At 48.4% G+C, this 26,895-nt stretch overlaps 2 protein-coding genes across 5 annotated transcripts in view; both read left to right on the top strand.

Moving 5' to 3' along the window:
* Positions 1-21,984, top strand: part of Dip-B (Dipeptidase B) — a 31,328-nt gene extending 9,344 nt beyond the window's left edge. For all 4 annotated transcript variants that reach the window (XM_019844846.2, XM_019844845.2, XM_025297039.1 and 1 more), the window contains 6 exons: positions 6,598-6,706; positions 15,112-15,259; positions 17,545-17,894; positions 19,272-19,550; positions 19,870-20,109; positions 20,373-21,984. In XM_019844846.2, coding sequence (XP_019700405.1) covers positions 6,598-6,706; positions 15,112-15,259; positions 17,545-17,894; positions 19,272-19,550; positions 19,870-20,109; positions 20,373-20,528 — 1,282 coding nt within the window. In that variant the 3' untranslated portion in view covers positions 20,529-21,984. The remainder of the gene's footprint in view (positions 1-6,597; positions 6,707-15,111; positions 15,260-17,544; positions 17,895-19,271; positions 19,551-19,869; positions 20,110-20,372) is intronic.
* Positions 21,985-22,135: 151 nt separating this feature from the next.
* LOC109504551 (uncharacterized) lies at positions 22,136-23,124 on the top strand (the record flags this gene model as incomplete). The annotated part of the gene is made up of 1 exon (XM_019844843.2): positions 22,136-23,124. A coding segment is annotated over one exon (381 nt), but the record flags the coding sequence as incomplete, so codon positions are not given.
* Positions 23,125-26,895: the final 3,771 nt, after the last annotated feature.

Below are 26,895 nucleotides of genomic sequence, written 5' to 3'. Positions count from 1 at the left end.
CCCTTTGCTCTTTGTCCTATTTCTTTCTTTTGTATATACATGTGTGTGTGTGTGTGTGTGTGTGTATGTGTGTATTTCTCTTTGGCTTACCGCGAGCAACAACAAAAGGGCTTCGCGGCCGCATGGGATGTATTTTACGAATGTGTTATCGGCACGTCCCACTGGCTCTTTTAAAAATCTCTAGCTTTGCATGTATGCGCACGTACGAAGGACGAAGGGCGGCGTGAATGAGCGGCGATCGGCGGACGTTTCTGATCACGCGCGACGCGTCCGAGAATTCACGTACGACACTTTAATAGCACCTCGTGAAGCTTAAATAATGACGCGCGGATTTCAAAGGTCAAGCGACTAATCGCTACGTGCGCACGCTGATTCACGGACATTTGCCGGTCGTCCATTGCGATCGCAATATTTTCGCTTTCTCATCGGACTTCATCACGTATCGTTAAAATTGTATACTCTCTCCGAATGGTTAGCAAATTTAAAATGCTTATAGACTTCAAAAATATATGCTTATAGTTTTGTTGTCTCAAAAAACGCTTATAATCGTTATTGTTACGAGATTGTTGCGTTTATTTTCCGCGATATGTGCGAATAAATAAACACCGTTCGCTTTTATTTACCAAGATAATTGCGATATAAGAGTGCACGTATGAGATGTTTAAACAATGTATGGCCGCAAAAGCGTTGACCAATAAAATCGATCAACGTAAACATGAAGTGATCGATAGTTCCGTGCACACTGACGCAATTTCGATACGCATTGGTCGCTGCTCGAAGCAATTAAGGAACCGCACTGAATAAATAGTCCAATTAAATAATTCTATGGTCTGAATTAAATGCAAAAGGAATGGCTACAGAACGTTACATTTATACGCAAATATCTTCACCGAAAAATAAAATTATATATTGAGCACTCGCCACTCGTGAAATATTGAAAAATATCAGATGATGGTAATATAAATATATAAAATGTTTATGAAATCAAGATAAATATTTGAACGAATAATTCCTTAATTGTTTCGAGTAGTGTGTTTCGTTAAGCAACGCATACATATGCACACGTACACAAAGAGAGTTCTGCAGTGAAAAATATGGAATTTTATAATCAAGAGACGTATAAACGTATTTTATTTTAATTTACTATCATTGTACTTCACGTGTGCTTTATCTATATTTGAAAAACGGAGAAGTGGTATGTTATGAAAAAATTGTTTACTGTGTTTCTCAGCAAGATAACCTCTATTGACAACCCATCTCGTCAATGGTAGAAAAAACATGGTACAATTGAAAAAAATATAAAAACGAAAAAACATGTAATATTCTCTCTTCTTGTGTACGTGCGACAAACCCAATATGCAGAATCTGCATGAAACGTAAATCACATTGATTTCAAAACGAAGCATTGTAAAGACCCATCACCCAAAATTCCACAATTCATGACTCACCGAACCGCTGTGAGGATCGGCCGCATTCAGCTACAAGACCTGGAACAAAAAGAAAACAATCGTATTACTTGAATTCGGGCGTCTGGCTTAACGAACAGACGCGCGTAGGAACACGAGGGAACGATTAACCCTTTCGCGATCGTAATTCACGGCTCATTCTAAACCCGTCTAGATCCCCGGCTTTCTTCGACAAAGGGTTACAAAGACAAATCGCGAGAATCTGTGAACTCGCTCACCTTCGAGCTGATCCTACTCTGCCCGAACCGGATCCGCCGGTACCGCATCCGGGCGTCCGCACGAACCGCATCTTCCGCATCGTCCGCATCCTCTTCCTCGGCAAAAGACCCTGCCAGATCTACAATGAGAAACGATATTTTCGATTAATCACGATTGGTGACGAGACGATCGCCTCTCTCCTCCCCCCCACCGCACAGGCGAAGAGTTAGGTTAGGTTAGGTTAGGTTCGGTCATGTTAGATCGCGAACTTTCGAGCGCGCGTTTCGCCGCAAGATTCTCGAAAAAGCAAGGATAATTGGTCTCACCTGGCCGGTCTCACGATGCTCCAGCTGCTCATGATGATCTCGATACAGAAAACGCCAGATGGAACGCGGTATATTTACACAAACACTCCCGCGCAACATTCACCTTCTAGATTCTAGAAGATCCTTTAGCGCGCGCGCTGTTGCCGTACGTGCTCGTTCGCCCGCGCTCGCGTTGTTTTGGCGCGCAATTTACCGAAAGCTCAAGCGCGCGAAGGGTCGGTAACCTTCAACGTGAGGACGCACGTAGATATTGTTTACTGTTGATCGCTTTTACGCACGCGATGTCCCCGAGATCCGTATCACGCTAACGTCTAAAGCTTAAATAATTTTAACACTGCGTCTCTCTTGTCGTTCATATACAGGCTGCTAATATTATCTCTCTCTATGATATTCTAGCAGGTTGATGCTCTCATTCAACGCCTGTGCTCAATTTTAATTCACGTCCGAGTCCTTTTTCGAAAGATTTCGTTATTGCCGTCTCTTTGATTTACGATGAGAATATTTATTAGGATTTCGCATGCTTTCTAATCGTGAAATTTTTTTCTACGACTCGTCAGTATTTTCAATAATCTGTTTCTGTCTGTTTTATTAAGACAATTTTTTGAGTTTTAAACCTAAATTATTTCAGATCTTCTTTATTTCTGTTCCACAGGTGCGTGAAAATTTTACTTTGTATTTGACCTTAAATTCGTATTTACTTAAGTTAAATGAGTATTAAACTCGTTCATAAATAAATAAATATTACGGTATTACGTACACGAGATTTCGCGCTTCTTTTCATTTGCTCATCCTTTTATTTTTAACCGTTTAAAGCCGATACGCTTCAATGAAAAACGTATCGAACGCTTTTTGACCAAAGACCGTGTATTTATAGCGAATTAAATCTCGCGAATGCAAATGAATCGTGCAGAGTCGAAATTTCACCCGTAGGATTTATCACAGAATAATATGTTACGCCGAGCATTAATGAATCGCGGTAATAAGATAGCGTTCTCTTAAATCCTCATTAAAAAGCGAGCCGCCCCTGAAGTTAGTCGAGAAATTCGCGAATGAGAGGATGAAAGGTAAAGCCCGAGCAAACTCATGGATATATCCCTTACAAAAGTCAGCGCTCCTCGATACGGTAAATCGTCCGAAATTTAGATTCCTTGAATCTTCGGCCGGCGAGAACACTCGTTCGCACCTGCAATTACGAGCCGAGACAGTTATTCGTTATTCCGGCGCTTTATATGCCGCCACCGACGCCGCTAGATACGTCCCGGTTATCTGCCATTTCGAGAGTCGACATGGGAACTACCACGTCGACGTCGTCGACAACGACGACGACGACGACGACGACGGACAAAGGAGACGCAGCGACGTTATAATAGCACGACGCTATTAAAGCGACGAAGCGCTGATGCACTTACCCGGGCATCGCCGCGAACACGTCCACGTCGCTGAGCCCGCTCGTAAGCCCGCGTGTCCTCATCTTCCTGCACCTTCGACAGGTACACCTTGCGTTTCTCCTTCGCGCCGATTCATCATTACGTCCGCGCTCGTCAACCTCTACTACCGATCGTGTCGACGCACACTACTAGAAATATTTTCACCTCGTCCGACTTCGTCCTTTTCCCCACCCTATTTTTTTCATTTTCACGTGACTGCAACATCAATCATCGAGCGTAGCTCGACGGTAACGTCAATATTTATACTGCTTCTAATAAACATTGTCCGATCTGGCAGAGGGCACTTCATGAAATTCAGTTGTAATTGTGTCCATGCGGTGGGGTTTAACAGGACCGTGCGGAGGGTTTGCCTTTTCAATGTTAGCGTGTAATTGGACTCGGCGAGCGTATCCAACGGCTCGAGTTACTCCCGCGTTTCCCGCATGTCGGATGCGATTTGCATACGTTCGCGAAAAAATGCATTAAGCGCGTGCGTTTCCACCAAACCCCCTCAGCCTCCGATTTTCCTCCTCTCTCCCTCTCTTTACTCTACTCTAATTCCCGTTTATTCCCGACATAATTAATCGAAGGTCCCTCGATCGGCGCCGTTGCGCCACAAGTATCGGCCTGCGTTATCGCGCGACGTTATCGTGCTCATTTTGCATAGCAAATAACGAGCGAAATGACTCCGAGAATGATTGCCGGACACGCATTTCGTTTGCGCAAACGGTCGAATAGAGAAAATATACGAAAGTGAACGGAATTCCGCGCGAGACGCATGTTCGTTGTCTCGCAAAATTCGATGAGAAGATTAAATTCCCGCCTCTTTAGCGCGACCGTTCTCGTCGTCGTCGTCTTCCTCTCTCTCTCTCTCTCTCTCCCCCCTCTCCCCCTCCCTCCCCTCCCCTCCCTCCCCCTCCCCCTCCCCCTCCCCCTCTCCCTCTCCCTCTCCCTCTCCCTCTCCCTCTCCCTCTCTCTCTCTCTCTCTCTCTCTCTCTCTCTCTCTCTCTTTTACAATATATATGGATTGTTTGGAATATTTTTCGACTCCGAATCCAGGACGCGAATAAAGGACTGAAACGGTCCGCCTCGAATGAGAGAAACAAATAGCAGAAGGGAGATCGGAGATCGCCCGTAAAATGACGCGTTGTGCAATGGCGACGTCTGTTTCTTCATCCTAATGATGAAAAATATCCCGTGGTCTTGAGAATCAGCAGAAAGTGTTCCACAGGGCGTCAGCGGCGGCCGATAAACGAGATAAGCGTCGCGCCGCTGCTCCGCCTCGTGCCGGAGATATATGCGGCGATTAATAAGTACGTGCGATGTAGAAACGAGCAACGAACAGGCGGTGCGAGCCGGCTCGGGACCGGTACCGGAGACGAACGGTAACGAGAAACAGGCGAAGAGACGTACGGCGTCGGCATTTCTCGACAGATCGGTTCTCCTCGGAGGAAGACGCTCTCTCTCTCTCTCTCTCTCTCTCTCTCTCTCTCTCTCTCTCCCTCTCTCTCTCTCTCTCTCTCTCTCCCTCTCTCTCTCTCTCTCTCTCTCGCGAATCTCATCGTTGCCCCGACCGCCCCGGCAAAATTGCCGTCGTATCCCTTCGTATTCGCGCGACAACGCGGCGCTCCTTTCGGAATCCTCTCGGAATCGCGGAATAATAACAGGCCGTTGGCGATTCTACGCCCCTCGTTAATATACGAGACTCGAGTCGATCGGTCCGTGGTAGAACTGATGATTCGAGAACCGCAAAGATCTGAGCGTGCACGAAACAAGAGAGGAAGAGAGAAAAAATTCCTCGAGATTTCCAAACGTAATGCTCGATGCTATTTCAAGCGTGGGATCGATAATCCTTTGATTTTCGCGAGAACAAGAAGGAGAACGAAAGAGAGAGAGAGAGAGAGAGAGAGAGAGAAGAAACGGCTGCGCGATTATGTCTGTGTTACGCGAGACAGCACGAAAATTGGACAGCGCGAAGGGTTCGCGAGAATGACGCGATTCGTGTCTTAGGGTTCTCGATGAGATCCGCGGCTTTCTCCCCTTGAGCATCTTTTTCTCTTCTCCCTTTCTCCCGCTCATCTCTCTCTCTCTCTCTCTCTCTCTCTCTCTCTCTCTCTCTCTCTCCCTTTCCCCGTTCTCTTTTTTGTTTGTCGGGCTGAAACACATAAGCGTTCCTTCAGAACCCTTTTTACACTTTTATGGAATGACTTACTAGTAATGAGTAGTCTTGGTAAATTGAAGGCCGTCATTTGAGACTCTTGATAGATATAAAACTGCTTCATTTGAGCCTCTATTGAAGTGATATCTGCATCAGTGCACGCCTGAACCTTTTATCTAAAAGAAACTTTTATTATCTAAAAAATGTCTCCGTAACGGTGGTAACGCAGTCTTTACGTCGCTCCACAAAGAACTTCCAATTTTCTATTAATCCAGTCTCTTCTTCTCGAGCGCTTGAAGGGTAATTCTCCCACAGCGTGTAATAAATCTGTCCATCTACCTGTATATCTATCTACCATCTCTCTCTCTCTCTCTCTCTCTCTCTCTCTCTCTATCTATCTATCTACTATCTCTCTATCTCTCTTTTTGTGGGCGGACGTCCGTATCCTGCCGGGATATGTAGTATCGCCGGCGGCTCTCACGCGCTACTGATATTATTGCGCTCTCGCGATATTCGCCGACGATCGGCCAGCCATCGACGTCATCGGTGATACGGTCGCGCCATAATTACGGTTGAATTCCCGCCGAGTTGGCCCTCGAGCGGCCTGTATGCGCGCCGATAAATGCCTTTCCCACGTCCAAATCCCGTCTCCAGGGCCCGCCTTGATCCTTTGCCGGATTCTTAGATTGGCAGCCCTCCGTTTGTCTATCAGCCTGTCAGCGGGAGAGCCGGCCACTTGATCCTGCCCGTTAACATCCTTCCCTTTAACGAACGATAGGATCGTCGAGATCTTCCGACAAATGGGAGAAAATATTGCCTCGCGCGCGAGTTCACGCACGCACGCACGCACGCACGCGAGGACGCACGTGTCGTTGGCGGCTGAACTGAGATACGATCTTGCTTGAAAAGATCCCGTTTCCGCGGCACCCGCGACCGGATATCACCGCGATACGTCCGATTAACTCCCTCTCCCTCCCGTCTCTCGTTTGCCGTTGATTTCATATTTTTTTCTCGCTCATCAGGGCGTTGCAAGCTGGCGTGAGACAGCCGTTGCTGGTGCTGCTGCCCGATGAACGTTTCGAGAATGTCGAGATGGTCACGCTGCTCGGCTGTTTGGAGGCCCTCTACGTGGTAAGTTCCCCAACAAGCGAATTATTCCTCGCAAAACTGACACGTTGAAGTAATATTATGACAAGTGTATCGTGCGCTTCGAGATTGTTCCTCGCCAAATATCAAACTATCTATCTCCCTCGCGAACAACGTGGGTGAAATTGGTTCGAGAATGGTTCTGGACATTCAACGTCGCCGATTCGTCTCTTTGGAGAAGCACTCGACGCGACTCGGTCGCTCTCAATACTGTTGATCGTCGCGATTTACAAAGTGCTTTTACAAAGGGAAGAATCGGTGATGATCGTAGAAGCCTAACCTGTGAACTTTTGTCAAAGACAGACAAAAATAAATGACTGCAATTTGAGAGATACGTACATACAGCTTTTACCTCGTTTGATCGATTCTCCTCATCAATGGCCGAAGAATTTCACGGAAGCACTCAACGATACTTGACACGTAACTTGATAAGACAGAGCGATGTGGCAATATCGGTCGACGACGACCACCGCGGCGGTCGGACGTGTTAATTCGAGCAGCAGGGCGCGAGTTAAATTTGGAAAAGCGATTTCAAGTTCCTCGGAAAGATCGCCGGGCTGCGGAGCGAAGTCGCGGGAGGGGGGAATCGATGAGCGCGCGAGTGCCGCCGCGCTCGATCGCGGCAATATATCCGGTTAAGGTATTTCGCAGATAGTTGGTACAGTTGTGGTTACACGAGAGCCGTTTAAACCAATCAAACAGATACAACACAGCTTTGTGCGCACGTACGGCGCGGCAGAATGGGAAAGCCCGGTAGTTGTATTTGGAAGGAATTCAGCCCCCGCGCTGTTTCAGCCGAGTTTGGTGCGCTGCGGTCTGATTGGCTCCCCCCGTGCTCGAGTTGCGCTCGCCCCGTACTAACCCTCGTAGTAAATCCCAGTCTACCTTGTCCCGAAACTAAATTGCCGCCGCGATCTTAATCCACAACTAATGACGTGACGCGATGGCAGCGCGCGCGCGTGCGATTCCACTAAATCGCTCGATATTTTATATATCCGGAAACGCGAATTAATTCCAGCCGTTCGCGTCTCTCGCATCTCTCGCCGCCCGCACATCCCGACGGGACCTCGTTCGCGAAAGCTCGCTCGCTTGGTCGCGCCTAATTACCCGACCCGAGACCTTCGCCCGGATATTCATTATTTAACGATTACGGTAGAAGCCGCCGGGATACGCGGGTAATTTGCAAACGCTCTCTGCAAACGGGAGCTGTTACGACTCCCCCGGCTGATTGGTCACGGACGGAGCCGTATCCGCCGCATCGCCGTGTCCGACTTCTCCGCCAAAGCCGCTGCTTTTTGTCGCGACCGACAGCGCAGTTTCGCCGCGACGACGCTTCCACGACGGATTCTCGCTATCCGTCTCTGGCAGACGGGAGTTCGTCGATTCTCCGTCAAATATTTCTTTCACTTGGAGGACCTGGAGACGTCACGGCCGCGGGTACTGTGGATATTCTAACGTAAAAACATTGAAGAACAGAGGATCTGGAGAGAGAGAAAGAGAGAGAGAGAGAGAGAGAGAGAGAGAGAGAGAAAGATACACACAGGGTGATCCGAAATTCCCGCATTCGATTAATCCCAGTCGCTTTTGGGGTTGACCTTGAATAATTTTTTTTCGTTTTTCAAATTCTATTTTATCAGTGCCACGGATGCACCATTTTTTGAGCGTCATTCTGTAAGCAAGGGACAGGCATATTTCGAAACATCTCATTAAACAATGGAGCGGAGAAATTCCAAATAATAAAGCATGTTCATCTATGTGACGATTAGATAAATCAAGCTGTTTTCGATCCTTAGGTGTTGCTTTGCAAATATAACACGTCATACTGGAAGTGTCTGTCAATGCGTTTCATACCTTTCCGTCAGCCATCGTCAATAACGTTTTGAAATTTACTGTGATTTTAAATGATTCGTTCAACTTTAATGAGACTAATTGTCTTATCTGCGAAGTCACATACTCTTCTTCAGTTTTAATAATGGTCGCAGTTTCTTTCAGAAATTGAAAACGCAATGGCCTATCTTACGCAATATATCTTACGGAAGAAGGTCGAGGATTGGTCCACAATACAGATACGTTTCCATTACGAGCTACATATCTAAGCTGTAATGAAACGAGCCATGTTGCAAAGAGATATTTATCTACAATTTCCAAATTAGAAGAAGTATTCTGCTTGTACTGAGAGTGTCCAGACGAACCATCAAAGCCCCATTTAACGATCAATTCCTGATATCTAACCTAATATCGATTTTCATCCACTGTGATACGGCTCTGTTGTGATTAGTTTACATCTTAAAACTGTACTTAAGACAATCTTAAATAACAAGAATCAACTATGAACAATATCGGGATTTGACTTGCTTCCGTATTGTATTGCTCAAATAATGAAAAGTTAATAAAATAAGTACTGCCTTTATTTCTTACGCAATAAATAAATAAAAAATTGTCTGATTGCACAATATCATCAGAAAGTAAAGATCTGAAAATAAAAATGTAAATAACAATATGCTCTGCGAGTTGTGAAACCCCGGTATTGTTTATAGTTAGTTTTGTTATTTAAGATTGTCTCAAATACAGTCTTAAGGTGTCGTAAACTAATCGCAACAGAGCCGTATGAGCATCTTAACCGTTTGAGTCCCAGGGGGTATTGAAAAAACACTGTCGAAGAATCCCAAACAGCGCAACCGCGCTTTCTATAAATGAGTATGAAAAGACCCAAGCAGCGCGATAGCGCTTGTTCTATTTTAGGTCGAGAAATACCAAGCAGCGCGATAGCGCTTTGTTTATTTTACATCGATGAATCCCAATCGGACCAATACCGCTTCTTGTATTTGTTAGGTAACGCGATTCTCGTCTTTTTCTCATCGCTCTGTCACATTTATTGTAGTTTGCAAAGCGATCGGACGTATTCTTGCGTAAGTGTTTCTCATTGTTAATAATTGTGTGTTTCAAAATGATTAGACGAAGCAACGGAGCAACGAAGCAAAAGGAATCCATCCAACATGTTTTGATAAACACCGATGTTACAAATTATAATTGTTACTCTCCATTTAAATTATTTGTTCATAACACAAAAATATTGTTAATTTGTAATTCGTTATTTTATAAAATACATCTGTATTATTACATATGCGTACTGTAAATTTATAAATATTTCAAGTTTTGTTCGATAAAAATTATTGAGAAGATAACAATGAAATAAAAATTTTTATTTTGTAATGTATTATTGCATTATTATAGTATTATTCTACCTATTATAAAATGTACTATTTACATTAAAAGGATCGGTGTGATATACTTGCTTCAGTAAATCTGAGCGCGCGACTTCGACAATCGGTAACGCACCGTCAGTTGTCCACAATGATCGAAATGTACTGGGTTTTCTCGACATAAAATCTGAACAGCGCGATCGCGCTGCTTGGGACTCAAACGGTTAAAAGACTACTTATGAATACCAGCCACTGACTAGGTACACGCGAATGAGGCGCACCGCGCACGCGCCGCGACCCTGAGCGCTACATAAACAAGAGCGCTTATTCGTCTTTAACTTTAACACGCTCTTCTGCAAAAACTACTTGTCGAACGCAATTTTGCTAAAGGACAAAGTTGTTCATCCTAGTATAAAATATCATGTCCTCTACTCCGAATGCGGGAATTTCGGATCACCCTGTAGAGAATCTCCGGAATGTACAGATGTTAGACGATTGAAGTCGAAAATGGGGGCAGAGTTTCGTCCCGGGAGACGACCGACGACGTTCCGGGATCCCGCGCAGCGAGTTGTCGCTGCCGTTGTCGCCGTCGCACGCTCGCGCTCACATCTTGAATGAACGGATCATCACAGCGCCGGACGAAGGGACGAAAGGACGATGGACGTACGGGCGGCAAAGTGCACGCGGTCAACAATGGCCATCGAGAGCAACACCTGTCACCGGCAGCCGTCGGCGGCGGGCTGCGCTTGATGGATAAGTGTGTGCGCGCGTGCTCGCACGCGCGCTCGCGCGACGTGTCTTAGACCGGGTCGGCGTGTGTAAGTCAGGATATCGGATTGCGGGTTGCGCAACTCGATTGCAAGCTCCATTGTTCATTAACCTCGACGCCGCCGCGGTTAATTACGGTCGGACGATAGTATCCGCGTTATTATGCGAACTTCGAAGTCGGAAGTTACCCGGCAGCGCGGCTATCGCGCGCACTCGGGAAATCGATTCGCGCGCTCGTTCCTGCGAAGGCGGAGCGACCTCGGCTTCTACGGCGCGACGAAGGGCGCGATCCGCCGCTGTTGATCGGTCGTATCCTCGGTGTCGACGATCGACCGCCGACGAGGATAGAACTGTCTGAAAACTATCAGCCTTGGGATCGTACTTTTGTGATCATACACGCACACGTAGAAGGGAAAATATAATTCTATCACGGAGAAAAACAATTACTCGGTTTACTTTTCATCCTTGGGCTAGTGGTTATCTTCGACGAAGAATATTTTCTTCATGATAATAAAATAAGCTCGTCGGAAATTTCAGGAAAGCTCACCGTCATGCACTCCGAAACACAAGATTTATCTTTCAAGAATATTATAAAATGTATACTTGTAGGAAATAAATTCAATTTTTTTCATTTCTTTTCTTTCGTATTTTAACTCGAATATATCTCTCTGCGAGTACCAAAGGGAAGAAATTGAGGAAGGATAATGGTATCGATCTTTTCAAGCCATCTGATATAAATTTCTGGATATTCATGCTTCGTGAAACATGCACTTCCGCGGTTATACGTATCGTGCATTGCGTTCGACGCAAAATTTTCCGATAGAGTGTTATTAAACAGCGAAATTTTTCGCTGTTTAATAGACATGAAATGTCACGCCGAGTCTTTCGTGAGACCGACTGACTTCTATCACGTCGACGACGATCCTCATCAGGTGAATGTACGTATTTGCCACCCCGCGATCGCGAACTACTCGCTCCCGTTTTCTGAAAATATTGCGAACTCTACATCGCGTTTTTCCATCGCGACGTCCTCATCGTAAGAGGGTCTCGTCTCGTGTTTTGGCAGCGTTAATATAGATTGAGAAATATCCCTCTAACCTAATCTAGCATAGCAAATATCTTTTAATTAATATTATAGCGATGTACCCCGCGCGTGTGTTCTCGGAAATGCGGTATTATTCCAAGATGAAGCTGCTTTTTCTGGGATAATGGCAACAAAAGCAATTCACGTGACATAGGAATAGCTCATTCGCGTGGCGTGCACGGCGGAGAGTACAGTGGCTTAAAAAAACAGTCCTGGCGTCCGTAACAGAGAATCGGTATAAATTCACGGGAGCTCGGAAACAAATTACTCCTTTGTCGAGTCGCAATTTCCAATGACGTGTAAACGTTAACATCGCGCTCATCGCAGGAAGAGGAAGAGAGAGAGAGAGAGAGAGAGAGAGAAGGAGAGAACGGGAAGCACAGTTGGCGTAGTAAGAGCAAAATAGCGGTATCTGGAACGACACTCGGCGTTTCTTGTCGAAGATCAAAGACGAAGGGGCGGTGACTTTAAGCCGATAGAACAAGGGTAGTTGGTAAAGAAGAAGGAACCTTGCCCGTGGCCAGTGTTTGGATTACACGCTAGACAGAAGGAGAGAAGTGATTGGCCTTTTTCCTCTCTCCGCTCTGGCCCTTTTTCTCTCTTTCTTTCTTTGTCGGATTTAACCTCACGATTTAAGATCACGAGAAGTCGAGTCTCTCGGAGCAGCGCAGTGAGGAAGAGAGAGAGAACTTTGTTACGCGTGTAAAAATGACACGCGGCTACACGAGACTAACGATCCGAATGTGCGCGCATAATTGTTGTCCCCCGCTCGTCTCCTTGTCCCGCCGCGCGCGTAAAAATGTTATTCACCGCGGTGAGGTTCGAAATCCCCGCAAAATCCTTAATTGCGCGGAAGTCGAGCCACGTTATTACACGCGCTCGTGCACGATACGTTACTGTTGCGACATGTATCGCGCTGTTGTGAGAAATATGTAACCGATCGTACTCGCGTGCGAGCGAGCGAGAACGCGCCGAACCGTCATACGTTTCCCCGCGAAATTGGGCCAATTTGATTTGTTGGTAATTCGATATTACATTCGCCACATGCGAGTTCCGAGAGAACGGCGCTCGCGGTATTTAAAAACGGCCGTCGACCGCCCGCGGATGCGTTCATTGTCGGCCGACGCGAAAATGCCGGTCGCGCTATCGATAACGTTCCGACTCGCCGGAACAAACCGATCGGATTCTCTCGATATTTTAATCACACGGCCGATATTCAATCTCGCGCCCGCGAAATTCCGCCGCACCGTTTCGTGTCGCCTCGTTTTACGCGGCTGGCGTCGCGATCCTTCGTCCTTACGCGGCGAACGCGCTCTCGACATTTTCTTGCCAGAGACACATGCTCCGCGGCGGATTGTAAACCTCGCACAACGGTGGTGGGGGGACGCTCTCGTATAACTCGGCAGAGGTAACATAATGGGCATTCCTGTCCCCCTTAAGTTCAAGGACCAAAATTCTAAGTTTGGGCCGCTACCCTCGCGCCCGCGGACGGAGGAATAGTCGGTCGCGAAGGACGGAGCTTGTTTGCGGGGTAGGAACGGCGGCGGTGGTGGCGACGACGACGGGACGCAGCCCCAGAGAGGGTCAGGAGGACGTTGCTGTAGGAGGGGGAGGGGGGATGGGGGAGACGAGCCAAGTGCTCTGCCCTATCAAGAGTAGCAAATGCTTGGCGTTCCTGAATCCTGGCGGCCGGCGAGGCGACCTAATTAGCGAAATACTCGGGCCTTCTCCCGCTTTACGTTCCCCTCTCCCTCTCTCTTCCTTCCACCCCGATCGCTTCATCTAACCCCCCGGCTGTTCTTCGACTGTTCTCACCACGACACCAGGCGCATCGTCGGCACCATATATACTTCTTTCCTGATACCTGAAAATCTCCTCCTCCGCGCCTTCCTCCCCTTCGGTCCTCTTTTCCTCGTACGTTGCTCGTTCCTTCCATCCGACGCAAATACGGGGCATCGTTTTCCAAATACCAGGAGACGCCCTCGGAATTTCTGCGCCGCGTAATCGGAACGCCGCCGCCGCCGCCACTGTCGTCGTCGTCGTCGTCGTCGTCATCGTCGTCGCCCTCATCGTCCTCGTTGTCGTCCTGAATATCGTGTCGGTTGCTCTCTCTCTCTCTCTCTCTCTCTCTCTCTCCCTCTCTCTCTCTCTCTCTCTCTCTCTCTCTCTCTCTCTCTCTCTCTCTCTCTCTCTCTCTCTCTCTCTCTCCCTCTCTCTCTCTCTCTCTCTCTCTCTCTCTCTCTCTCTCTCTCTCTCTCTCTCTCTCTCTCTCTCTGTCTCTGTCTCTGTCTCTCTCCGCCTTTAGTCTCTTTGTTCACGGCTGTCTGCCGCAGTTTCCTGACTCTTTTGATTCTTCGCCACACGCAAATATTCGTGGAGTGTGAGGTGGCTGACCGCCGGCGGCCGTGAGCATTTCGTGTTACCTGGTCGCGGAATCATTTGTCTGTTTCTGCCGATGGGAGAACAGTCGAAAACGTGGCGTGGAAAAAAAGACCAGTTTGCCGATGCTCCCCCGATTCCGCCACGTGCAAAAATGCCGGGAATGTTCCCTTAAATTTCAGAGCCGCGAAACGTGATCGAGTAATTTCAGCACAAACTTAAGCGCGCATATTTCAAGCGCGTTCGGACGGTGAAATGTTATATCCCGCGAGGTATCGAGATTTTTTTAAAGCACACACACACACACACACAGGAGAGGGTGTCAATCAGTCAGCCACTTCGCACGGAAAATCTTTTGCTTTGGCTTCACGCGGAGAGAGAAAAAGAGAGACAGCTGGCAGCTGCGGATATTATTGATAAAGTGCTCGGCGCACGAGAAGATTATCGCAGATGCGATAGATTCCTCGCTTTGACGTTCGAGCGATGCGACGAGCGACATGTGACAAATCATTTAATGAGCGGACAACGCTTAATGTCTATGCAGCAGAGAATAGAAAACAACGTCTCTTTTCCTTTTGGATCCCACGAGGGAAAAAAGTTTGCTCTCGATTTAACGTGATAATGAGCGGACCGAGCGCAGTTTGCTCGAAGGAAACGGAATTCCCGGCTGAATCTCTTACAAATGAAGCTCGCTTGTAAGATTAAAAAATTCAGATTTCCTTCCACCAAAGGGCAAGGGGGCGTGTTCGGTTCGTTCATTGCCACATTAATTGAGCCAAACATTTTCCCGTCGTCGCGCTTACAAAGGAGTTCGCTCAGAAAGTCGCGTAGATATATTTCGAGATCTTGCCACTTGTACTAATAATAATAATAATAATAATAATAATAATAATAATACTGAAAATGATGACAATAGGGGCATTTCTAATTTTCAATTGGTGACGATACTTTCGCAGCCCCTGGAAGTGCGGGAGATATGTCCGGAGCGATGCTGCAAGGCGTATCACCTCGGGGTGTGGGGTCCGATTTGCAGTAAGAAGCTTCAGAGTATCGTGAAACTCGCGTTGGCGCTCGAGAGCGGCAGATTCATCGCAAGGGACATCGGTAAGTTCCGTTCTCCAAGCACCACTACCACTACCACCACCACCACCATCACCACCAGCGAGTACATATCCACACATGGCTGGTACTTTATATCAAGTGTGCCGAGCAAGTTTTCCCGTCCGCGCGTAGGAAGAGAGAAGTCCGGCTCGAGTTCCGTCGCGAGTTTCCGCTTTTCGCGCAAGAAATAAGCTTCGGAGAGGAAAACCGCTCGCGGCTATCCGCCTGTCCAATAGCACAGGGGGGTTGAGGGGAAGAGGGGTCCTTTGGCCGCTTTAGTTAATCGAGCGTAACCCGCGCCGCCGGTGCCGCCGCCGCCGCTTCAGGTTCATTCGCGAGACGGCTCCGGGGAATTATCGAGTTTGAAGTTGTAAGTGGCCGACGATTTGGCGAATTTAAGTGTTCATTTTTAATGTCGCGCGCCGCTCTCGCGAGCCGGCCCCGAAGCAGTTGACGATAATTGGCATTTCCGCGACGTCTCGCGAGCATTTATCCTCCGCCGCGCTGCTTTGCCGCAGCGCAAAGCGTGCACAGCTTTGCCTCGCGCACAAAGCTGTCTCCAGCTCTCTTTCTCCCCTCCTCCCCCTATCCCTCCCTCTCTCGATGCTCGCTCCCATGGCGAAACGAGGAGCGGCTGGCTGGGTATAACGCAATTTCGTAAAGTAAACCTTGATGACCCGACCGGTGGCCGCGGGCTACGCCGCGTCTAAATTCGTATGTGTACCATGCGAGCGAAGGATAAATGACAAGCGGCCCGGCGGATTTCTCAGACATCCTGCGCGACTCGCGGTCACATGGGACCGCCGACGTCCTCGTTTGGCTTAATCCGAGACGTGAAACGCGCGTCTCGACCCGCTGACGAGCTTCTCCAGATGGACTTTTATGATCGCGTATGCAGACAAGCGGGATTTTTCTCCCGTTATTTAAACAAACGAATAGCGTGAAAGAAGTTAAATAAACGAATCGTCACGAGGTCGGACAGTCGACAATGGAAAGAGTTTCTATTACCGCGGTGTATCTATGGAACAAATCGTATTGCATTGAACTAATCCTTAAATTCGCATCATACGGTGACGTGAACTTCCCGTTATATTGGTGCAGCTGCAAATTTACCGAAAGCCGCTCTGAGATTTTCATGTTACATTTCACGTATTAATTAGGAATGTCAAAATGAATGCCGAGTAACGTGTGTAATTCCCATGTTACAGTTTACGTTATTGTTTGGAGGAAATTTCGACAACATTTTCATATTCCTCTCGCGTTTCACGCATTCATAAGGGATACACGGTCTTTGTACATTGACTAGCAAAGTCGTTAGCAAATTTGCATACACGTGGGCTTATCCTACTTGTTATTACGTTGTTTGCGATGCGTTCGACAATGGCACGCTGAATTTCATTCAACAGAGATTATTGAGATTATCGAGATTACTGTCGCATCGACGTACCGTCGTATTTACCGTTTCACCTGCTTTTTCTTCTTTTCTCTTCTTCCACCGATGAGGATATTCATTATGGCGCTTTCCGGTCAAGCGACGCCAACGAGAGCCGGAGAATTAGATTAATAGATGGAACCGCCGCAAGGCGACCTCGTCAAGTACTCATGGTAATCATTGGTCGACTGATGAAAAGATATCAAATATCAAATGCATCTCCTTTTAGCATGAAAATAATTGGCCGGAGCGCGTTGGTCCCCTCGCGAGATACGGAGGAGGAGCAGCTCGGCATCTCGCGCTTCGAAGCGCGGCAGCGCCAAGTTACGCGAAGTCGCAAAGTTCAGCACCGCAGTCGAGAACGCGCGTTAAGCGAATTGCGCAAAGTGCAAACGTCGCAAATTAAATAATTAATTGCCACGAGAGAGAGAGAGAGAGAGAGAGAGAGAGAGAGAGAGAGACAGGCGATGTCGCCGGAAATAAAATAGCAATTACGGAGTGAAACATACATCTCGCCAGTCTGTTCGCGTTGAACAAACCTCGCAAGACCGAAGGAACTCGTATCGAAAGAAAATTAGGGAGAGGAAAACGAGAAGGGGAAGGAGAGAATCTTCGTCCCTATAATTTCCTCGTTGGGAAGAAATCAGCTCGGAAGTTCGATTCGCCGTTACACATTTGCTGCGTTGTCGCGGATTTGGAATTCACCCACTTCCTCACCCTCACCCCTGCCTCTCTTACTCCTCGCGCTCCTTATTCTCGTCCTCTGCCTCCTTCTCCTTCTCGTTCTGCCGCACCTCTGCTGCAGCTATTCGCATCCATTAATGTTTAACGGCGCACTCATCCCGTATTAAATTAGGCGGCGCCGACCCCGAGAGAATGGCACCCCCAAGGGTGGAGGAGTACCTGGCTGATGCGTTTTACGACTCGAACGTCACGATGCAAGTGATATGCGATCAGAAGACGCTGCTGCAGGAGTATCCGCTGTTCGCCTGCGTGAATCGCGCCGCCTCGGTGATAGCGCGCCACGCCGGCAGGATCATATTCCTGACTTATGAGCCGCCCACGTCCTGCGTCCTGGAGACGATCATGCTCGTGGGGAAGGGCGTCACTTACGACACCGGTGGCGCCGACATCAAGTACGGTGGCGTCATGTCCGGGATGTCGAGGGACAAGTGCGGCGCGGCCGCTTGCGCCGGGTTCATGCAGGTGCCGTAGTATCGTAATAGACGTAATATGTATACATGTGTGTGTGTGTGTGTGTGTGTGTGTAGGCATATTTACATACGCGTATTGCGCTGAGCGAGGCGAGTTATTGTTGCGCATCACGCCGGGACGCGGACACGATCGCGCGTTTTGCCCCGTTCTATTAGCAATCGGCGCGTTTTAATAAGTCAGCCGCGCGCGGGCTACGGAAGATCCTCACGGAATGATCATCGTACCAGCCGTAATTCTGTTCTTTACGGTATGGTTGCTAGCGCATTAATGGTCTCGCCGCACGCTCGCTCGTTCCCTGCGCCGCATACAGCGGCTATCTCGACTATCTCGACCCGCCGTTTCTCCGATGCGCCGCGATCGAGATATGGGCCTCGGATAGGTATCGTGTGTGTGTGTGTGTGTGTGTGACCGTGATATTCAAAAATCACCCTCACACCGCGGCCCCCTATTTTACTCGTGTATTTCAGCTGCACGCTTGTTACACGCGACGCGAAAAATAAATTTTCGGGAATTGTCACGAAAGCACTGAATTCCGCGAAAGCGCGCGGAACTTTTTGATCTTCGCCATTTCCTGACAAATCTCCGCCTCTTTTACCTCGCGAGGTATTCCAGCCATTTTCCCATAAATATCTGTGAAATATTTGCCGATACATCGGCCGATACGTTCGCCGCGCAGGGGACAAAATGATCGGCCCGCGCTGGACAGGAGCGAGATTTTTTATAATTACATCTTGCTCGTATGTATATGTGTTTTACAAACAATATTTAGCAACACGCTGTGTAAAAATGTGAAAACTCTTCGGGAACGATGGCGCAGTCAAATAATATTATTCTTCGGTTAATTTCTCCCGTGAGACAAATATCATCGCTCTCGAGCAATTTATAGGCGAAATCGGGCGTTTCGATTAAACGAAATAATGCAACGATAATGTTTGTTCTGCACCAACGTCGAAAGAGAAAATGAATTCAGTGCACTCACTGTTGCCCAGGGGTATACGATCGCTTTTTATCCACATCCGCGATAGAAATCATGATTCGCGCGACCTGTCGTCATGCGTGGCTCTCATCCTCGGCGAGCCGAGTGTCTCTTAACGATTGAACGCCTGAGGGAGCCTTAACGCATGAAAGACAAGATTCCTCGTTTTTCAAAACTCGAGCGCTAAGGGCCGCTGCTCACGAGAGTTTCCTCGTCTTCACATTTCATTACACGAAATAAGCGAACGCCAACGACGTTCGCGGGAGAGTAACTCACGCCGAGTAGTCTTCAGCGCTCGAGCTTTGAGAGCAACGAGAGACCGGGGTCGGGGGCTCTTTCATGTACCAATGTAATCATCAGCGCGAAGTCACTTTTACCGGAATTCGCCGCAGGTGGTAAATAGACTGAAGCCGCCGACGGTGAAGGTCGTGGCGGCGTTGTGCATGGTGCGCAACAGCGTAGGCGAGAACTGCTACGTCTCCGACGAGGTGATCACGGCGAAGTCGGGCATGAGGGTGCGAGTGGGGAACACCGACGCCGAAGGCAGGATGGCTATGGCCGACGCTCTCTACCACCTGAAGGAAATGGCCCTGAACGCGGTGAATCCGCATCTGTTCACGGTAGCCACGCTGACCGGCCACGCGATGTTGACCGTAGGCCCAGGATATACCGTGAGTACATCGTGAGGAAAGCGTCATTCAACGGGCTTGCAAACAACTCAGATACGCGCGCCGCGCGGCAGTTTCCTCTTCCGCTGTTCCGCAACTCCTCCCTCTCGTGATATATCGAATCCCCGGCGAAACTCGCGCCGCGCATCAAGACGCGCATGACTTCGTTATGAAGATTGCCGACGTTACGCACGGTATACCCCGCTATCCGGATGCTCCCGGATGCGCCGCCCCGTTGAAAGATGCTCCGTGTTTCCGGAGAGCTCCGGTTGCGCGCAATTACATCGCGAGTACATCGTACGTGCGATGCGTCACGTCGTAGATCGCGATGGATAATGCGGTGGCCCGGGCGAACTGCAACGCGGAGAAGCTTCAGGCGTCCGGCGAGGTGATGGGCGACCCGTTCGAGATATCGCGCATACGCAGGGAGGACTTTCGAACACATCGAGGACGCGCGGAGGGCGACGACGTCCTCCAGGCGCTGAACAAGCCGAGCTCGAAGACCCCGAGAGGCCACCAAGGCCCGGCCGCTTTTCTAATCAGAGCGTCTGGCTTGGACAAGGTATCATCGCATTCTTATCTTTCGCTATCATTCACTCAGTTATCGTAACATTATTTTTTTGCGTGTTCTTATCTTTATCGTATCGTATCGCTTTCATTTTATCCGCACGTTATCTTTATCATTACGTATCATTAGCTTCAATCTCTCTTTATCTCTTTATCTATGTTGTCATCGTTACTGTCAATTTTTTCGGGGAGGTGCGCGGGGCGTTTACGGGCACACCTATATACGGGCGATGTCTTCTAATGATTCGTGACTTTTAGCACGGGGTAGCGTCGGAGAAGCCGCTCAAGTACAGCCACTTGGACATAGCCGGTAGCGCCGGTGATTTACCGGATCACCCGACCGGCTCGCCGATCTTGACACTGGCCAAAACGTTCCTTATCGATAAGATCACGTCGGAGACGAAAGACGAGTGATTTCAAGGGCGACAAAGTTGCTCGATCGCAACGTTGTCTCTCGTATTTCTTCTACCTAGGACATCGTTATTTCTACGGAGCTTCTGGACGCGCGGTCACGACGCGCCGCTTTCGTGAGACACTGGCGCAGTCAGGCGCCGTGTCTCTCGACAACCTGTCGCGTCGCAAACTTGGTGCTTGGGAATTACGGATAAGAACTCGACGTCTAATGGAACTCTCGGGGCGAACGAACGAGGAAGCGCGCGCAACGAGCAACGAGCAACCCCGCCTATCAGGAGCGCGGGACTCTCAGCTTTCCAATGAGCCCTGATTCGCTCCTCTACGACCGGCAGAAGCGGAGAAATCGGCGATTTCGCGCTTCAAGCGGCGCGCGGCCGCTTATCGTTCGCCTGAAGCCGCCTGCAAGGGTCGGCCGGCGTTCGCTGTTTTGTTTACGCGCGTCAGATGTGCGAGCGTGGGTGGGGGAGCAAGTCCGCATTCCGGCGTGCCATCACGCGGCAGCGGCCCGCTTTTACTCCCACGCACTGTCAATCGGCCGTCGAGCCACGTGCTTGGCCGACGCACGCGGCCGTGCGGTCATTCACCCCCACTCGCGCACGAGCAGGACGCAACGCTGCCGCGATCAGTCCGCTTTGCACCAGCAAGCGGTGCGCGTTAGAGGGGGGTTGAAGCTCGTCGCTCAGGGGAGTGGCCTTGGCCGACGCCGAGCGGCCCGAAATTTCAAGAGCCCGTAACTCGCGAACGGATCGACGTAGAGGCATGAAACAAAAAGCAGTCTTCTTGGCGAGCGATTCTGTGTCGGCGTGTTACTCTTGTCCGATGTTGTCGTGGCACGCCTTTCTATGTTCTCGCGAGTTCCATTAGCAGGGCGAACGTGACGTGACTTGCGCCTCGGCTGGAATATATTTTGCGCGAGCCGCGCGTGCCGCACTTCGTGCAGTGCGGCTTAAACTTTTATAATTCTTGTTACATGGGTACGGCTATCGTGAACGCTATCTGCGAGAATAAAACTGGCTATTTCTCTCCAGAACCGTCCAGTGTCGAAATCCAGTTTGATCGAGCGATCGATAATTCCTCGTGAAACGGGGAGATCCCTGCGAGCGGTCAGCAATGTACCTTCTGCAATATTCTGCAGAATTTACGCTACGAATGTTCAATATTCGTGACAAAAAATTTGACATATCCAACGGGGAAGCGTGAATAACGGTTAATACCTCTCCATTCGTCCTCAGTTTTTCGGAAAGCGCGATCCGTATATTCTCATGTGTCAGACAGAGACACTCGTTTTCACATTATTATCGCATATCTGTCAAGATTACCAGTTACATGCACTCGACACTCTGTCCAACCAGGTACAATGAATCTTTTATGCGCGATCGACTTAACGCTAGTAGCGCGGAAAGGCGTTAATGGTGGATTAAGAAGCTTTTCCATTACAATGACGTCTAAAGACTCATTTAACCGCTTTCGCTCTTCCATTTGCCTTGCTCCCTCCCCGCTTCACTCTCTCTCTCTCTCTCTCTCTCTCTCTCTTCGTGTCTCCTCGTCACTTCCTTCCTCGCCTCCTCCATCCTCCCTTACCCCTTCCTCCCTGACCCGTTTCGTATCGATTGCAGCACGGAGTTTGCAGCCGTACTCCCTTGAAGTATACGCACGTCGACTTATTCGGCCACTTACCTCAGCCTCATCACGAGCTTTACCGCGGCAACCCCGTCCTAGCCATGTCCTACTGCTACCTGATCCAAGGCAAGTGCCTGACGCAGGATACGGAACGTAGGATACAGGACGCAGGCGACGTTGCTCGCGGGTCGCAGTACGTCTGCGAGTTCGACTGCAAACCGGTCTATGTGACATCCTGTCGGCCACGCGGAGAAGTATCCCCCAAACATCCTTGCGGAGAGGTACCCCCCGAGCGTCCTTGCGGAGCGCCTTGCCCGACATACGACGCATGCGAATCTTGTATCCTAGATGGGGGGTTGAACTTCTAGCAGCGTCAGGCACCTCAACCTTGTCCGGCGCCGCCATCGCCTTGCCGACAGTGAACCTGTTCACCGCCGCTGCCGCCTAATTCGGGGACAGCAAATTCGGGGAAGCCGTACGTCATGCGAGTGTCTGAAAGAAATGAAATAGAGGAGGGCTGGAAGAAGCAGATTGAAGGGTCGTGCCGCCTTGACATGTTGAGTTACGCAATTTGTATTCATGCGATTCGCGGGATTTACGAGTCGTTCTCTTGCACGACGACTCGTGTTAGTTTCGTCGTTGATTTGAAGCCGGTTTTTGCTGACGTTTCCTTCGATTTATTTGATTACGCCTGCGTCGTCCCTTTAGCGGACGTGTGTATTTCTGCGAATAAAAAGTAACCTCGTCCGGTAACGTACAACTTCGGTGTCTTTCTCGTTACATCTCTATCATCCACGTTGTATCTTCGAGTTGAAAATTCGAGCTCGAATCTTCGACGGACTAGGTACGAAATTATTCACGAGATACACGCATACCTGCGGTGCGTGAGCGTCGCACGAGTGCTAATTTATCGGTGGAGCAGTACAGGTGAGACAGGCCAGATATCGATTAAGTATAGACGATGTTGAAGAAAATATTTGGCTTCCAAAAAGCCGATTAAGAAATTATCTATTTTTCATAAACGATAAAATTTTGAAATCATCACTAACAAGTAATTAATTTCAATTCTGTCGGCAATGAATCTACTGACAGTTAATACAACATTAAAAAAATTTGTATATAAGACAAGAAAAAATCAAATTTTTAATAATAATGAAAGTAAATAAGAAGTGAAATTAAAATTTGACTAGACTCTAGATTTAATCGTATATAACTATTGTTATTATTATAACAATCATTTGAATTCGCTCATTTTTCACGATAGACTAAAGAATATCTAATTCCTCGTTGAATAGAACTACATGGAGAATAAAGCTCCACCGACAACCACATTGTTGAGTCTTATCACGAGTCTTATTACGACCTCAATTCCTCTATGTGTATGGTGGCGACCTATAGTGGAGATGCAGGAAACTAATTTGTACTAATGTTAGGCCTAATATTAAGAATCAATATTTCAGAGCCTTTGTTCTCGACATAACGAATGCAATAAAATCGGCCAAAGAGAAAATTAAATAAATCAGAAGTTTCCTAATTATAATGGTTATATTAGTTCTTCTATAATTATAATTGCTAAAGAGAATTTGCTCAATATTATCGAGGTCGGTAAATATTACCCGCAAAATAAACGTGTGACTCAAATTTCGATCAAACTCTGACAATTCGGTGTTCTGACTTTTAGCCGAAACTCGAATCATATTTATAATTCCCGGGAGAAATTTGGTACTGGAAATGATGATTTGAACCTCGACTAAGAATCAGTTTTAGCTGGAACTCAAACCGTAATTTAGGACATTGTTATCAAAGGATGGTTATCCCGGAAGAAAGAGCGCGTCATGTATTTAAATGATATCATCAGCGGAAAATTTGTCTGTCAATATCATTTCCACTGATTCTCACACACAAGCAAATCAATGTTCAGATAGAGCTATATTTTACTTTTTCCCGTCGACTATTTTTCCATTCGGAACTGTGTTTATTTGCAGCGTATATGCATATACGTGTGTGAACGATGGATATATTTTGCTCATACAATTGTGAACTTGCGTGTGTAAACTCACGGCGAACAGGAAGAATACAATCGTTAATTTGTCGCCATTTTATCACGTCAATTAGCTTCAAATGATCACTTTGAGATAACGGACGAATGCAAGCGTTAACTGAATTACATATTTCTGAAATCAATATTTTATATATCATGCCTAAGATATTTCAGACATTTTTCGGTTCAAGAAATGAGTAAAGATAGGAGTGACTGTGTTTTGATAACAAGAAGGGGTATAAATGATCTTCAAAGACCTCGGAGGAATTACATATTTTTTAGCCCATCGTGAAAAATGGACGAATTCAAATGGTTATTATAACAACGGTTATAATAACGATTATATACGATTATATACGATTAAATGGGTCTAGTCAGATTTTAATTTCTGTCTTAATTTCAAGTCTGATAATGTTACGAATCATAGAAGTAAGCGTTGACGCTTGAAATATTTTGTAGGTCAAGAAATTTGACAATTGTCAATCGCATTGTCTACATATATTATACCGTGTAGAGTCTCTCGGAGACTCTATATATGTTCTCTGGTAATTTAATTTCAAAAACGTTCAAAATCAGACAGATGTGAAAAAAATTAGTACCATAGTAAATTTTTTCCTCTTCAAATAAATCGCGTCGCGCCTCTGCAAACGTCGCCGGACGGAGAAGTTTCGTCGAATGTGGAGGTCGCTTTTAGTTTTACGTCATTACGTCACCATCGACGGGTGAATATGCATTCGACGGAGATCAACGAGTATGCTTTATAAGCTCGACCCGCGCAAAAGAATGCCGTGGAAAGGAAACTTAATTACTGCCACGTCCTTTCTTAATTAAGAGAAAATGTTTGGCGTATCTCGCGAAGATTACCGCGAGCGAGGCAAACTTACTTCCGTTTGCGTTACCAGCACGCTTGCTTTCTCACGATCGAAAGCCCGATCCGAAACTAATCCCGACGTCGTTTTACACGATCGCGTTCGTGTTACGCCGACAGCGTGCGCGCACACACGGGTGCTTTCGTAATCCGCTGTCTCTTATCAGTCTAAAAAAGAAGAGAAAAAAAAGGAGAGAGAGAGAGAGAGAGAGAGAGAGACTCCGCGCAGCGAACAATCACTCGGCCAAATTCGCGCAGCAACCTGTCGGCACCCGCGCCGGCACACCGTCGCAAAGTTAGCGAGTCGGCCAGCCGAGTCGGCGAACTGAGGAGCCGGTATCGCTCGCATTATTTACGTTTCGTGTCGTTGAACCTGAGTATCGATCATCGGGCGCTGGTACACGCGAAGGCGCACCGTCGTAGTCGAAGTCAGCACGCGAAAACGCGTCACCCGCGAGGAGACGACAGCTCGCAGGATAAGACAAGAAGGGGGAGGTGGGGACAGGGACGGGGGATAGCACATAGCTCACGGGCAGTAAACACAGTGGCAGGAGGCGGCGGCATTATCAGCGCGGCCGGTATCCGCGAGTTGACATTGTTTGAAGAACTTGAAGGTAACGCGAGTCGCCGGTTGCGAGAAGCGCGACGTGAGGTTCGCAAGAAGGTAATACTCACACATACACGCGTACACACGCATGCATACACACATGCATACACACACGCAGACGCGCGCACACACGTGCACATACACACAGACTGGGGGGACGGGAGGGACGAAGGGCGTAGAGGGGTGAAGGAAGAGAGTGAGAGAGGAGGGGACGGTAGGGGGCAGTGTGGCGGGTTCGACGGCCGGCTGGTGCCCCAGTGACCGGGACCGGTTCCCTCCGCGGTTCCTCCTTCCGCCTTCCTTGCAAACGCACAACTGCATCATCTCGGCTCACCTCGCTTCGTCCTCCCCTCAACCTTCGTCCCTCTCTCGGTTACTCTTTCTCACTGTCTCTCTCTCTCTCTCTCTCTCTCTCTCTCTCTCTCTCTCTCTCTCTCTCTCTCTCCCCCTCTCTCCCCCTCTCCCTCTCCCTCTCCCTCCCTCCCTCCCACCTCCCTCCTTATCACTCTATCTCTATCATTCTCTCCCTGTCCTGAGCCCCCCGAGTCCGTCTTTCTCCTCTCTCTGCCTGCCAACTCTCCACTCACCTCCTCGATCCGACCCGGTGCGCGCCTTCGCGCGCTCGCTCCTCTCTCGTCTCCTCTCGTTCGTTCGTTCGTTCGTTCGTTCGTTCGTTCGTTCGCTCGTTCGTTCCTTCGTTCGTTCGTTCGTTCGTTCGTACGTTCGGTCGACCGACCGGCCGCTTCTCTCTCTTCGCCGTCATCCGCGCTCGTCTTCTCTCCTCTTTCGCACGAAAGCGTTGCCACACGCGCGAAACGGCTCACCGCTTCTCTCCTTCTCTCTTCGCGTCCTTCTTCGCTTCCCTCCGCCGCGACGCGATGCGATGCGATGTGATGCGATGCTCTCGCTTGCACCATTATGCCACTCGCGCGTTCAACAGCAGTTATCCCATTCTATCTTTCCCTTCTTTTCTCTCTCACCTTCTCTTCCCCCCCCCCTCTCATATTCTCTCTCTCTCTCTCTCTCTCTCTCGCGCTCACCTCGCAAAGCAGAGGTCACATGACGCGTATTCGCTTCTTCATTCTTCCTCCTCGCCCTCCTCGCCGCCCCTACGTCAGCCGACTGCCTCGCCGCCGTCGTCTCTCGTTCTCTTCTTTTTCTTCGTGCCGCGTAGTTCGTTCAATGATCGGGCTGGCGATACCTACGGGTGGACACGCAACTATTTATCCCA

The sequence above is a fragment of the Harpegnathos saltator genome, unplaced genomic scaffold, assembly GCF_003227715.2.
Source record: "Harpegnathos saltator strain DR-91 unplaced genomic scaffold, Hsal_v8.6 scaffold168, whole genome shotgun sequence".
Lineage (NCBI taxonomy): Eukaryota > Metazoa > Arthropoda > Insecta > Hymenoptera > Formicidae > Harpegnathos > Harpegnathos saltator.
This window is presented reverse-complemented; position numbering and strand designations above follow the sequence as displayed.